This window comes from Oryzias latipes, chromosome 5 (genome assembly GCF_053564925.1).
Source record: "Oryzias latipes strain Hd-rR chromosome 5, Olatipes_Hd-rR_3.1".
NCBI classification, from domain to species: domain Eukaryota; kingdom Metazoa; phylum Chordata; class Actinopteri; order Beloniformes; family Adrianichthyidae; genus Oryzias; species Oryzias latipes.
Genome location: NC_136241.1, coordinates 8,116,815 through 8,132,742, shown reverse-complemented (window position 1 = coordinate 8,132,742; position 15,928 = coordinate 8,116,815). Strand labels below are relative to the sequence as shown.

The following is a 15,928-nucleotide window of genomic DNA, read 5'->3' as shown; positions in this document are numbered from 1 at the left end:
TTTTCTTTTTTATTTAACTTTGAAAAAAAGGGAGCACCAACATGAGCTAAGAAAGAGCAAACACCTGTTAAGCCAGGATCAGAGAAGCCATAAAATCCATGTTCCCTCTTCTTGTTAAATGAGTGTCAGTTTACTGCCATCAAACAGAATTGTTCTTAGAAATGTTCCATCTGCTTCTGCCACTGAAACTTTCATGACTTCTCGTGGTAGCACCCAACATCACAACAGAAACAAGGTAAATGGTAAATGGTATATAAATTTACAGTATATATTGCTTTACTATCTTAGAATGCCCAAAGTGCGTTCCTGTCATAGTCCCATTCACACAGGCACACACACATTCACACACCAATGGCGTGTAAACCACACGCGAGTCCTGTGCCACCCTGATTAGTCCAAAAAAGCAGCTGTTGTTCATTTCTTAGCATTTCTTTTCTGCTGGTGCCATAAAAGACGGAGTAAGGCTTTACAGGGGTTTTACCATTAGCCTGTCTGTAGGGCTCATGTCCTCAATGCATGGATATGAAAAGTGTACAGGGTGGCACATGCAAAACACAAGCATATTTAGTATATTTAATTGAACATTTATTTTAATCCACCCAGTGCTGTTGACCTAAGACACTTTAGTTTGGAAGTACTTTTTACGTCTATTCAAAAGATGCCTTGATCTGCAACATGGATAAAACTCAACGACACAAATAAACGTGATTGAGAAGAAGCAGATCCCTGGTTTTCATTTCAATAGCTCATTTAACCTTTAGTCATTCAAATCCGTAGGGTCTATTCTATGGTAATTGGATCTACATAGCACTAGCATTGGGAGTGTTAACAAGCACAGTCTATGAATATTAATTACCCTGAAGTTTTCTACACAGGAAACACCTCTCTGTTACATTTGAATTATTTTAAGAATTTTTTAAGTTGCCCCCTCATTAAAAATGAATACTCATTGATTTTGAATGTTTTTTATGGAAAAAGTGCGAATCTTTATTTTTTGTAAAAATAAAACAATAATAATAAATAACTGATACTTTATTTATCCCACAGTGGGGAAATTTTTCTCTGCTTTTTGACCCATCCCCTGGGGGGAGCGGTGAGCTGGAGACTAGCCGCACTCGGGGGGGGGGCTACAGCTGGCTGGGGAGAGCGGGGATCGATCCGCCAACTCTTCGGTTGTTGGACGACCTGCTCTACCACCTGAGCTAAACTGCCGCCCCACACATTGTGACAATTTTTGAACTGTGTTCAAAAATAGCCTCTCCATAATATGCCATAATTATCCATGAAGAGTAAACATTCCAATGGGTTGGAAAATTCTCATGTTTGAACAGTATTTGGACAGTGGCCATTAAAGCAAGTCATATCTAAATGTGTTCTTTGCCAGCCTCCCGAGGCCTTGTTAATGCGGTTTCTTGTTTACCACACTAAACACACAAGTTGTTCAGCACGAGAGGACGAGAGTCTCAGTGGGCATGAGTGTGTGTGTGTGCCTATGTGAGCATTTGTGTTTATCCTAATCTTGCTGCCAATAGTCTTAATAAAACATTGAAAGATGCATGATGTTTTCTAGCAGTTTAAAAGCGGTTTTGAAGCCGTTTAATACTGGACCGATGGAGATGTGATTCCCAGTCTATTGGTAGCCAGCTGTCTTAGACAGCTGCTCTGAGTTGAGAGGTTCGCACTTCGGCTCAGATACACAGACCAAGACACCAGAGACTGTCTAGGTCACCACAATGCAGGCTACGTCTTTCCTCAAAGTAGAACCAGCCAGTCCTTTTGTTACGATTAATCAATTTATCCAACCAGATCAATCTGTCAAAAGGGCCGTTACTAATTGAATCAAACTATAAAAAATCATTTCAAAATGAAATAAATTGATAATAATCGATCTTGGAAAATAGTATTTGGATTGAGACATGGTTTCATGTGTAAAATGTGTAAAATAGATAAAGAAGGGAGAAAATAAGAATCCTGAAAATTGGCATAGCTTTATCAATGGGTCAATGATGTAAAAAGAGGCATTCATGTTTAATTGTCTATTACTTTTACATAGATCATGCCTCTTTCTGAATAAAACACCACTTTGTCCCTCATTTCTTTTCATCTGCCTTGTTTGTTTGTCGCCATTCTCTAACTTGCGACATTTCTTAACGCCCGTTGCTGCTTATTTACCGGCTAAGATGTGTCAGCCGTGGCACCCCCATTCAGCAGGAAAAAACAAAACACTGCACGAAAAACATTTCCAACACAAAATGACTGAGTTTTTTTTTTTCCTTAATCTATCTTCATTTAACGCCTATTCAAAGAGCGGGAACACTGCGGATACTATTATAATATAATATAATAGTAATAAGGCTTAATAGTAATAAGGCTTTATATTGTGTGTGCTGCATCAATGAGTGAATAAAACAAGGGTTTCTACTAACCATGTGGTCAGAAATTCACTGGGAAAAAATGAGAATTTCATGGAACTTACATATAAAATAAGAAATAAATGCTAAATAAAATAAAAAACATTGCTATACACCTGTTTTCTTAATTATTTTAAATCTTTCATGTGATCATTCTATTCTTTGCGTCAGGAAAATTGATTTTTAAAATACTGTTATGTTTTAGATCTGAAACGCATGACAAAGTACATTTACTGAGGTGCCTATTAGCTCAACTACAAGCTATGGTTCCATCTTTTTTGTACGTTCTCTTCCTGTCCCCTTTACTCCCACAATGCCACAAACATTTCCTCTGATGGCCCTCAAGCTGCCAGCAGAAACCAGACGTCAACTTGAGCAAAAGCTTCCATCCAAAATGTCCTCTGCAATCCCCCCCCCACCCCCCACCCCCCCCCCCCCCAAAAAAAAAAAACACTTTGGAATGAAGAAAGCCTTAAAAAACTGCTTCAAAAATATAATTCAAATAAGGAAAGTGTAAAAAGTCTTAGTCATTTTTCAGCCTTTTTTCATTCAATAATTATTTCTTCTTTTCCCACATAGAATTGCATTACTGTTCAATTTTCACTTCCATTTGTGTGATTATTAATCAGATCACACATCAATTGCTCAAACCAGCAAAGAAATCCGTCTGTAATAAAACTGTCATGTGCTGTGGTATAAAGACAGATGTTGCCAGTTGTGTGATAACATAATTAAACTGCTCTGTGAGGAATTCCATAAAATTATTCAAATTGGGCGAGCACTATCATTTTACCAATAAGCAATTTAGGGCAATATGCAGTGTCATAACATTGATGTTATCCTCTCTGCTAGATTTTCCAATAAGTTAGAGTCTGGCCTCCTGTGGCAAAAATGATTCGAGAACACAAAGATACCAGAGAGCTTTGAGAAACAGGAGGAGCGAGCTCAGCAAGTATGTGGAGATCCTTCAAGAGAATCCACAAACATAAACAAACTGTTAACGAGGAAGATTAGAAAGCAGAAAGAAAGAAATGAATGCAGCATAGCTAGTGGTTAGGATAGGACAGGTTGTTCTGCAGCTGCCCCTCACACCCAAGGCACTAGAGTACAGCACAGACTCATGGTAGAACATGGTCTCTTGTGGCTGCACTCTTCAGGCTATAAGAAGTATCTTAATACTTGTTATCTGAAGTATCTGAAGTTTAAATATTTGTCAGGTCCTACATTCTAATTTGCAATCTTTACGAATATAGTAAAGTGTAGTAAAAACACACTTCAGGAATTTTTTTTTCAATTTTTGCTTTAAAATGTCAAAATAATATTGGAAATTGTGTAGATAAACTAAGCCAACACAAAAGGACTAAGTTTTCTTTTTTTCTTTAATCTATCTTCATTTAGCGCTTCTTTACAAAATGATCCACAAAAAGCAAGTACACTAGGAAGGCTACTCTGGCTATGCATTGTGTGCTCTGCATCAATGAGAACTAATTGTTCAAGAAGCAGTTAACTATAGAGAATTAAGGATCAAATTAAACCTTCGCTGGCAAATATGTTTGTAAAGAGTTCTACTTTGTCATGCAAGAGATAACTCTAAAATCAGGGTTTCTACTATCAAGAAAACTGTCAAGATTTGTAGAGAGAAAAAATTAAGAGACTAAAGTTCAGTTTTAAATAACTTTTTTGTTTGTTTTTTGTTTTAATATAGTCAACTCTATCTATCTATCTATCTATCTATCTATCTATCTATCTATCTATCTATCTATCTATCTATCTATCTATCTATCTATCTATCTATCTATCTATCTATCTATCTATCTATCTATCTATCTATCTATCTATCTATCTATCTATCTATCTATCTATCTATCTATCTATCTATCTATCTATCCATCCATCCATCCATCCATCCATCCATCCATCCATCCATCCATCCATCCATCCATCCATCCATCCATCCATCCATCCATCCATCCATCCATCCATCCATCCATCCATCCATCCATCCATCCATCCATCCATATTTAACATATTTATAGATATTATAAAAATCTCAGGATCAATGGTGTGACGTCAAGTGACCAACTGCTAGCATGCCGGAATGTGTCTGTAAATGTGTGCCTAAGGACCAAACACAAGGCATTAGAAAGGTCTGTTGAGTATTATTTTCCTATAGCTTGCTTGTGTGTGAGTAGGTGTAACAGCCAGGGTTGAGAGTAACGCTGTTTAAATTTAGTAAGGGAGTAATCTAACTAATTACTTTTATCCCTGAAACAAGGCCCTTGTAGCTAACAGTTGCATTCAAAATCATGATTGGTTAAGGAGTATTCGTGCTGAAACTTTCTCCACACTAGATCAAAATAACAGGAAGTAACAGAGACGGTGGATCAGTAGCAAGCATTTACAGCCTGAAAATATCGTCACTGCTCCACTTTTATTTTTACAAAAAAGTTTATGTCAAATTCACACTATGTCCTGATATAAAGACATTACCTATGTCCGTCTCAAGCTTTTCAAATCTAATGAGGCACTGAAACCACAAATCCTTTTTTCCCACAAGCCACCCAAGCTCCTAAACGGCTGCAGCTAGCGTTTGCTCTGCTGATGAAACATCACTATTAAACAAGCACAACTCGGTTGTGTTTTTGGTAAGTCGCACACAGATGAACATATTTCTTGTAAACTATGTTGTGGAAAACATTCTCCTGCTGTCCACTGTTGACTTGGAGTCATTTAAAGTTCTTGTAACAAAGTTGTAGTCAGAACCAGACTTTCCCATCCGTGCCGTAAAGCCTTCATAAACTACATTGATGACGAGAACACTAAAATGAACATGCAGTTATATTGATAATAAAAAAATCTTTACTTTTATTTTATGCAGTCTATTCTCTGCTCATGTTAAGGTAATATGTGTAGTGTGAGAATTCTGAATGAAAATGTTAAAGTTCAGGTTAAGGGGCAACAGAAGACTGAATTACTGAAGTGCAACAGAGAGTTGTTACTTCATCGTTGCTAATTTTTCTATTGATGGTTTTGTGTTTCCATCTTACCTTCTGTTACTGTGGTTGAATTTTGTTCTTTTTTTATACTAAAATTAGGATACCTGAAACCTTTTCTATCATTTTTGTCTAAGCGTTGTTTTTCATCTTTATGCAAAGTTAATAATCCTCTCTCCGTCTATCATTAAACATTATACCATGGTCCGGGTGAACACTCGATTCTGATTGGCTGCTGGGTGTGCATTAAAAAGTGATAACCGCACTCCCCAAAAAGAAGTTCCGGTCACATATCTTAAATCTTCTGTACCACTGCGCCAGCTTCTTTAAAACAACCTTTAGCTTCATCATCTGAACAAAAACAACCAGTAAGAGGAGAATTTTCTCTCTAAACCGATGCTTTATCCAACCCATCGGAAAGATCAGCATATAAATATATCGCCTAATCTTGACTGCAGCGGTGGCGGGCGCCTTGTCACATTACCGTGACAAGGCGCCGCACCACGTAACAAATAAACCGCTTTTTGTCAAAAAAACGGTCCAGTGAGCGTTGTGGACTTTCTGTCTTTAACTGAGGGGTACCAATAATTTTGTCCACCACTTTATGTGGAAGTCCGCGACCCGGGACCTGGAGAGTGAAAAAAGATGGAAAGAAGCTATTTTTTATTTTTCCGAGCAGCTCAGAAAAACTATTACATTTATTGCTATATTTTAACAAATCTTGATTCAACTGCTTTTGTAATATTATTTTCCAAAAGAATTTTAATTTCCTCCAGTGGATAATGTTCCAATTAAAACGTCTGCGACACAAACAAAGATGACGACAAAACATACGGACTCGGGCTAAAAACCAGACATAAGGTTTACAGAAAGCAACAAACAGTGAGAAAACAAACAGTAAAAACCCACAACCTGACAAAGTGGTAAAGCCATCAACATTTCACAGCAACTTCTTTATAAAAAGAAGATTGATAGGGCTTTTCAATCTGCCTTTACAGTTCTCAACAAACACTCTCTGACTTCCTAATAGCGATGCTTAAATCAAGCTTATGGTCCACTTCCCTCCAATCTGACTAGTCTACAAGATAAATTCCCCTGTCAGAACCAAGATGATCAAACAGGTTACAATTATTTCAGTCACCATCTTTATAAATGAGGGCTGTCTTTCATTGTTACATTGCCTAATAAGAATAAATGATCTACCATTGGAGGGTTTTTGTTTCCACTTGCTTACTTTAGTCAGAGGACCTTTTATTTGATGTTTGCATCCCTCAATAGGATTAATTAAACTGTGAAAGTTTGTTGAAAAACTATTAACCTCTGCCTGTCCGTCATGTGATGCCTCATCACAAGCACCTGGTCTGCTCTTACTTCACTTTCTACGGTCTCATCCCATTTATTGTTGTCCACATCCCCTTGGTCCAATAGTCACACAATCAGAACTTTTTCAGCCAATCCATGACTGTTTCTTCTGCCCTAAAAATTAACGCTGTCTCTACATCCTGTAGAAACAGTTAAACAGTTAACAGCAGAAACCTAGCTGTCTTCTGGTTCTGCGTCTGATCTGGAGTTTGGTACGCCGTGTTCCAGAGCCTAACTGCAAAAGGACTTTTACTGTGAAAACTCTTAATTAAGCACTGCTTAATAAATGTCACTCATGGTCCTTTGATTGAACAGTTGACAACTTTTTTGACAAGGTTCACAAAACAGAAAACTATCAAATGGACTTCAGCAGGCAGCTTATGAAAAATGGTTTCTGCTATTAACCAAAAAGGGACAAAAAGTCATAATTTTTAGATAGTAAAGTACAGGGTTGCATTTTGTGTGATTAAAACAAGGAAGTGTTTTCAGAAGAGTGGATTATTCTGGTGGGATGCGGTTTCTGATTCCTTGAGTCAAAAGCGCACAAAACACTTTCTGATCCCTTTACCTTTCTTTTCTGTGGTAATTTTTCAAAGATGCGACACTGTTCTCTTTGTGCACTGAATCAAAGAGCATCGAAATACTCAACTGTGGTCCATATTTCTTAAACCTCCATTCATGGTGTTGTGAGGACGGCAGCACGTTTGAGCTCAGTCTCTGTGAACAGTTCACCACTGACTTTCTTCACCTGAGTTGAAAAATCCTCACCGAGAAATACGGGACTTGATTGACATGCAGAACGGCCAATCGCACATCCTCTGATACATTTGTCACTGTTTAAATACACTGAGCGCAAATTCTGTCATCAGAAAGTCGCTACTTGTCTCGCGGCACGACGACTCCCCGGCAGAAGACCACTCCGGGCGACTGGAGTATTTCGCCCTGAGTCTCCTCCTGCTCCTTAGTCCCCCCCCCCCCCCCTTTCCGTGGCACGCGCTCCTCATGGAGCCAGCAGGCTTAAAAGCCATGCTCCCCCCATTGCATTGTTTACAGAAGAACATGACATACAAAAGTCGCTGCTTTCTGTTTTTGTAATAAAACGCCTCATCTGTTAATACAAATGTTTCTTTGTGTAATCTTACAGTGTAGTTTTTTAATTATCAGTACATAAGCAATGTAATGTATTAATTATTCATAATACTATGTCTATTAAACAGTATTTTTGTCTCAAAATACTATACATACATGTGTCCCTTTTTAATAAGCATGAAAGCAGAAGAGAAGGACTGACTGATGGTAAAGTATTGGTAAAGTAGTTTATGGAATTATGTCAGATCCATCTAGTGAAGGCAGTCACAGGGATTGAGTAGCTGGTTAAGATTTTTTTGCTATTATGTCAGTTGGAAAAAAGGAAAAAATAACTGAACTAGGCTAAGTGAACCTCTTCATTGTCCAGAAATTTATTTTTTATACTTTAAATGCAAAAATATTCACAATTCTTTAACATGATATGATATTTGGCACAAAGATGATGACTAGAAGATCTTTCTCCATTAGATAAACATTTACCTTACTGTACTGTGCTGCAGCAGAGTTTCTCCTCTTGTTCACATACTGATGGATCTGCTTTGACAACAGACAACAGCACATAGCCTGTGCATCCTCACCAAACAGCTCCTAACAACAGCCCTGGTTGTGCTGTTGGATGAGCCAAGATAGCACAAGACACATTGATCTTTTCAGTGCTGCTTCCTTGTACATTCTGTCGTGTGTCATATTTAACACCAACACCAAAAGAAAGAGCTTATCGGTTCATCTCAGGACCGAAATGAGGAAATGCTTTAGGTGCAATAATGGCGTACACATCCGCACCACCGTGCTTAACACGGCACAGGGTGGCATTAGCTGTGAGTGTGAGGTTTGTTTACAATGAGCCACAGAAAAATGCTGCCATCCAATTGGATGTCACAATTTCTCAACTGTCCACAACATTCTTGCGCACCTCACTTCTACCAATATGTTTAAACATAATAATAAATATTTTACAATAAGGCCGGTGCTGCATGCTACAATAAACACACTCACAACCAAACACAATCACACAGAAAAAGCACTTCTCTGACTTTAAAAATTCAATAAAGGCTACAATATACATAAATGATAATAATAATGTGTTTATATATGGGATGTACTTCAAGGGCTAATTAAATATTAAGTTGCACTTTAGGCAGCAGGTCTGCCGTACTGCTGCTGCTGCTGCTGATGTTTTATAAAACGAATGTGTGTGAAAGAGAAGCCGGTCAACCTGGTGCTGTTGTAGATGCAGGAGGTCCATGGCAGTCACATCCACTGACGGTGTCCCACTTCGGGGCCGTCCTTCCTTGGCGGCACCCTCCACACTTGCTCTTCCATTCTGACTGGCTGGGCCATTGCCCATCACCTCCATCCCTGATTCTCGCATCATGACTTCAAGAAGGTGAAGAAACAGAGAAGGGTGAAGACAGAGAAACAGTTGTTTAAATATATATCAAAGTTTAAAAATCTGCTATATATTTTTTTTCATATAATGGCACTTTGAATGCAACTTTTCCCACTTGGTTTGTTCTTATTAAAGTCTCACTCCAATCATTTTTGGACCATTTTCAAGGCGTTCCCAGTGGTCTGGTAATGATGATGATGACGTTTTTATCCAAAATCCGAAAACCTGTGGCGTTTTCTAGGACAGTTTTTGCAGAGCAGCAGGACCTCATCAGAAATTTACCACTGAGTTGTGGGCGGGACCACTGGCGCAGAGTAAGCCTGTGCCTATTTCCTACCATCCCTTTGTTTACACTCTCCTGCGAGCTTACAGCCCCCCACAACCCTAAGCTAACATTAGCATCCATCCATCCATCTTCCTCCGCTTATCGCCGGGGCAGAAGTCTAAGCAAAGATGCCATGACTTCCCTCTCCCCGGCCACCTCCTCCAGCTCCTCTGGGGGGACCCCAAATAACAAATAGCAAAACACCTAAACACATCATTTCTATTTCACTGCAATTGTTTAATTTAAATACGAGTCAAAATACCTAAATTATTCTCCAAATGACCCTCATCTTTTAAGGAGGGCAACATCAAACATAAAAGCTCCATCCGATAGGTCAAATGCATAAAGGGATTAATTCAATTCATTAAATAGTTCAAGTTGCCATTAGATTGTTTTAGCACATTTAAGGTTTACCATTTATTACGATTTTCGCTGACTTTTGCGATATTGCACAGCTTGAAATCACGATAATGATCGATATGCGATTAATTGAGCAGGCCTATATTGTTTCATTCTTTTTTTTAACCGGGAAAAAAATCCCATTGAGATCCACTGATCTCTTTTTCAAGATTTTCCCAAGTCGCTTTGAGTGGAAGGGGTGTGGATTTCCAACAAGATACTCCTGATTGGCGACAGTAGTTACCATAGACACGTTGACTCAGACCGACTCAGACTGGATTAATTAAAAAAAGTAGACTACAATAAATACAATGTGCTTTATAACTTTTATCATAAGAAAGTGTAAAAGATGCAACAAGATAAACTTAAGTTGTATCAAAGGATATGTGGAGATGTACACATGCAGAGGGTCTCAAGAGATTTGATCCAAACAAGGTTTCCCTGATGGTGGTGGTGGGGGGGGGGGGGGGGGGCAGTCAAGCTGACACGTGGAAAATTGAAGTTTACAACTTATGACACAAGACTATTTACAGCAGAGGAGGACAACTCACAGGTTTAATATCATCTCTGTCACGTTAGATTCTGGTTCTTAGAGATGTTTCAGAAACAAACTTGCTTTGTAATTGTAGGCCACACGCACAGACAAGAACACAGACACATGTACATGCGCACAGACGAGCACGCGTACACACACAGAGACGAGCACACACACAAACGAGCAAACACACACAGACACACACAGACGAGCACATGTGCATGCACAGTTGTTGATTCACATCACCTCTGGCACGGCCTCCCCACTATAATGGGATCATTTTTATAAACAAATACTGTGAGCTGGGATGAAGTTACACAATAACCTCATCTAGAATATTTTCTGAGGCACATAGTTGTGCAATATGTTTGAGAAAAAGAAATAGTATTTTTGTGTTGAGTGGTTCTTTGTTTCCAGACTAAAAACAACAGAAAAGAGGCTATTTTGATAGAGATTTGACATCCAAAATTACTCAATGTAAAAATGTCATGATTGCCACATAAAAGGTTTGCACTTGCACACAGCATTTCTAGATGTAATAAGGACAATTTAGTCACGTGACTCCTACGTTTCATTACAAAAGCTCCACTCAGGACACTTGTATGAGACTTTGAGAGACCAGTTCCTGAATTGCTATAACCAAAGTTTGTCCCCTAGCAAGGAGAAATGGTATCAGCTGACTCAGAAGTGGCTGGAAAATATCCTGAAAGAAGATAATCGCAGAGGATAATTGTCATCCAGATGAATGAATGATGGATGAAACCGGTCTTTCCTGGAAGAAGATGCCCTCTCCCGCTTAACTGATGAAGGAGGAAGCACGGGCTCCTGGTTTTAAGGCACAGAGTGACACTCCTAATGTGTGTTATAAGGTGCACGACGGTACAGTCTATTGATCTGAATAACAACAGAAAAAAACTCTTGTTGATTAATATTCCAATGTTCTTCTATAGATGTTTTACAAAGGATCAGAAATGTTTCAGCAGAGTCTTTGATGAGTAAGGAATGGATGACAGACGTTCTTCGGCAGCGAGGGTGGTTCTCCGTATTTGTGGTTGTCTGATCCTGCCCACTACATCACTGTAGTGGGCAGGATCCATATTAAAAATATATAATAAATACAAATGGAGCTTATTAGACAGCTGTGCTGATTGATAAAAACTGAAGGTAAATAATTAATACAAACCAAGGACAAAGTCACCCCCCCCCAACACACAAACATTCTGAGCATAAATTTTATTTAAATTAAGCAGCTCCAAATTTTGCCGTTCCTCAAATAACCACTAGAGGCAGGTAGCAAAAGGGAGCAAGGGAGCACATTTCCAATATTTATGAAGCCATGTCCACATATTTCAAGCAAAAACATGGCAAAAGGAACAAAACATCGAAAGAAACCATTATACAAAATTATTTTAGAACTTTTTGCTTTTATTGTGTCTTGAGATGTAAAAAAAATGCAGGAAAATCAGGAAAAAAAAAGAATATAAACTGGCTGTTCAGAAAAACAGATGTTCCCTTATTCCTGTTTTTCCCTCCCTTTTTTCAGTTTGGTTATTAAAAAAGACAAAGCAATCTTCAGATGATCCAACAGAGGTCAGAGGTTCTGTTTATGTACTATTGTTTTTTTCACCAACCTCAAAAGGACTTTGGTAAAAAACAACGGTCACGTGTGCTTCCCACCTGACCGGACAGGTCAACGGCTAAGAACAGCCAACAGTCCAACAACAGTCAGTGGGACAGTCCTGTTGGAAATGTCAAGAATATCTCTGGAATTCAATCGCCCAAATAAGTCAGGACTGGAACCAAAGTCAGGTCAGCTGGTGCAGCTGGGCTTGGACTCGTCTCTGCGTTCTGTTCTTCTCCAATACTCATGACTGGAACGTTTCAGCAGCCACCTGTTTGAAGCTCTCACACAGCTTTGTTTACACACGCACACAACAAACAGTAGATTGGACTAAATATAAAGACACAAAGAAGAAAATAGTCAGGAGAGTTTCGCCTAAGGCCTGTTTAGGCTCAGCTTGGCAGCTAGACTAGACAACACATCAGCGTGCACAAAACGTGCAACAACACCATGGCTCTCAAGGTTTGGAAAAGCCTTATCTCTTCATATATTTAGGCTTCTGATTCTGTGGAGAAGACAAATACACTTAATATGTAAAAAAAATATATTGTAAGTGTTTTTATCAAGCTTTAAAAAATATTTTACTATGTTACTTTTGAAAGTAGTTAACTGAACAGGGGAGGCAATAAGCGGCAATTATTCCACATTTCAGTTTTAAAAAGTAGAGGTTGTTCAAGCAAAAACTCCTACTCCTGGCCACACAGAGGTAAGAAGAAAAGCTGTACTATGTCTATCAAAATCAAAACATCTCAGCTATTCCCAACAGATAGCAGATACCCTAGAACAGGGGGGTCAAACTCATTTTCACTGAGGGCCACATCAGCATAGTGTTTGTCCTCAAAGGGCCAGATGAACTAAATGTAATGAAAAGATAAATGTTACTACTCCTTGACATTAAATAACTCATTTATTTATTTATAATAACTTTTTAAAGTGACAATTACAGTTGCATAGAAAACATGATCCTTTTATATTTGATTCTTTCAGGTTAGGTTATATGGACAGTATTTACGTCCTAATGTATAGTTGTCCAATCTGATATTTTAAGTCCGATTCCCCCTAGATATGAATGAATACACACCAATTTGTATTTTTTATTTAAAGAAATTTAAAACTTTTATGCTCTCGCGGCGGGCCACGTACAATGACATGGCGGGCCACATTTGGCCCGCGGGCCTCGAATTTGACACATGTGCCCTAGAACAAGCCCCCCACCACCGTTCTGCCAGAAGCAACCAAAAAGCATTTGCTGCTAAAGCTGTGAAGAAGGTGGAAGCTCTTTCCAGACCTTGAAAGGGACACAGTCGTAGGCCACTCAAGACAGCAAACAAAGAAGCTAGCTGTTTGTTTGATAAGTGATTGCTGTCATGGCTACAATAAACAGAAGAAGAGGGGGCTTCTGTTTATGGACAAACACATCTTCGTGCAGGAGCCATCTAACGTTAAGCAGATGGAATGATCAGCAAATTTCCTTGGTAACACACAGGACTGGCACTGTGTGTGTGTGTGTGTGTGGGGGGGGTTGATGCAAATACAGCTTTGACCAGAATAAACAGCAATGCAGTAATCTAGAAAAAAACAAAAAGTGTTGCTGTGTTGCAGCTGTTGGTGGTCCACTGCAAATGAGACTGAGATGAAGAATGAAGGGACGGCAGCATGACAGTCATCCATGGAAACATTATTGTGAAGCACAGCAACCAAATGTTTCTTTTAGGCCCAACAAGCTGTGGCTCTGCACAACAGCTCAGCCAAGAACTTGTAAAAGCACGTTAAATATTTACCTCTTTGGATTATTCAGTAACTGGGTTTGTGGAAGGAATTAGGGGCGTCTGCAGGTTCCACGAAATGACACAATATTGCGGCACAGAAATTCAACTGAAACTAAATTTACCAAAATATCAGATGACACAGGCAGAACAAAAAGTTTGACTGCTGTGATATTTGAGTGAGATCACTCTGTGTGTTGGCTGAAAAACGCCACTGTTAATAAGTAGGAGGTTTAAAAAAAGGTTAAAGTCTTAGTTGGGGAGGGAGGGGGGTTCAAGTAACCTTCACTCTAAATTTTGTATGGATACAACAGCTTGTCATCTGCGCGATAGAATTCATCCAACAGACCTTCTCTACACGGACACAGGACTTTCCTTCTTGAGCCTGACTGACACACGTTAAAATAAAATGATCTCCACGAGCAGCAAGCATAAAATACTAGCAAACACACATATTTATGTCACATACAGATGACTAAAAGGAGGATTCTTTAGCATGAAATTTAGATCCAAACCTATTATTCCTCCATGAGCAGAGGGGATGTTCTCAACATCCAAACACCCAAACTGATTTCGATGCCTCACGCTCCGCACATTGATATATTAAAATAATAACAAAAGAAAAAGATGATAGGCTCCAGGAGAGATTCTGAGTGGATTCACAATTTCTCAAAAAAACACAAACCAGTTTGCCTCCTTGGGACCGTCTGTGAAGCACCTCAGTGGAAGAGCCTGCTGTGCAAAGACAATGACAGAATGTGCCAAAGTAAGGCAGGCCATGGTATTTTTAGAGCAACTGGGGCCGATGGAGACCGAGTAAATAGAGAAGTCTAATGAGTTTAAATCTAGTTGTGCATGAATGGAATAATAATTCTGGGATGTGGAGCCTTTTTTAGGAGTGGTTTACCACACATCTTTTCCCAGACTCTCCTTCATCTGACTTTGATAACCTTCTTCGCATGTGGCTCATGCCCATTAATACGGGAGTGAGAGGAGAAACGCCAAGACACAAGGGCCCACTTTCACGAACGGCCTCTTCTTTGTCTTTCCTTTAGGGGTCACCACACCAAATCAGCTGCCCCCATCTCACTTTCATGCCAGGCTCAAGAACAACATCTCTTACATCCTCAGAGTGTCAGTTACATCAGTCATTTGTGATGATCCACAGTACAGCAAAAATCAGATCTATGTGTTGTGTAGAGGAGGGATGAACTGAAAACCATACCAAAGCCTATTAATTATCATGATTATTCTTTTGGGGGGGTAAAGGTTTTGTTATAGTAGTAAAAAATAGGTCAATCCTATAAGAACTCATCTAAAAGTGATGCCAGAGTCAGATGCTTTTTCCCAAGAAAACTGGGGTTTTCCTCAATGAACTAGACATTCAGTATTTACTTACACTTTCGAATTGTTCTCTTTTAGGGATTGTTTGGGAGGCTTTAGTTGTGAGAGCAGTGGTAGGGTAGTGGTTAGCACTCTTCCCTCATATATGTGTGGGTCTTCTCCGTCCTCCACCCACAGTCCGTGCTTCATCGCCTCATTGGTGGTTCTAAGTTGTTCCTTAGAGTGATCATGAGGGTGCGTGATTCTGTTTGGGTGTGTGGGTAGGGGTGTGTGTGTAGGTGTGTGTAGGTGTGTGTAGCCCAGCGATTGACTGGAGAACCCCACCTTCACCCCTCTCTAGCTGGGGTAGGCTCCTGCAACCCGATGACCCGAGAAGGAATTAAGAGGGTTTGGAAATTGATGGATAGATGTTCAACTCCTATTAAGCGACTGGCGTTTTTGATATTATGGATTTTTCAAACACACACTCCATGATCTTCACTCATCAGCAGCCATTTAGCTGCACGTTTCTTTTTATCTCCATGACTTTTTCACTACAGCTGTCATTCAGCGACTGCTTGCAAAGCACTAAGTTAGGCTTTTCTAAAACAATAGCAATAGCCCATAAGCGAGTCACAGACGCAGCCGTCAGACACGCCCACTGACCCCCACTGCTGGCCCAGAAACAGTAGCTGCTCCCTGACATGGGCCAAG

At 39.5% G+C, this 15,928-nt stretch overlaps 1 protein-coding gene across 32 annotated transcripts in view; it reads right to left on the bottom strand.

Annotated features, from left to right (window-relative positions):
• foxp1b (forkhead box P1b) overlaps window positions 1-15,928 on the bottom strand; it is a 206,541-nt gene that overhangs the window by 80,141 nt on the left and 110,472 nt on the right. For 21 of the 32 annotated variants that reach the window (XM_023954808.2, XM_078947004.1, XM_023954807.2 and 18 more), the window contains one exon: window positions 9,072-9,232. The exons of 10 other annotated variants lie outside the window; for them this stretch is intronic. In XM_023954808.2, the coding sequence (XP_023810576.1) occupies window positions 9,072-9,230 (159 nt within the window). In that variant the 5' untranslated portion in view covers window positions 9,231-9,232. Of the gene's footprint in view, window positions 1-8,335; window positions 8,465-9,071; window positions 9,233-15,928 lie in introns of those variants that run through there. One more of the 32 variants, XM_078946991.1, reaches the window with a different exon arrangement.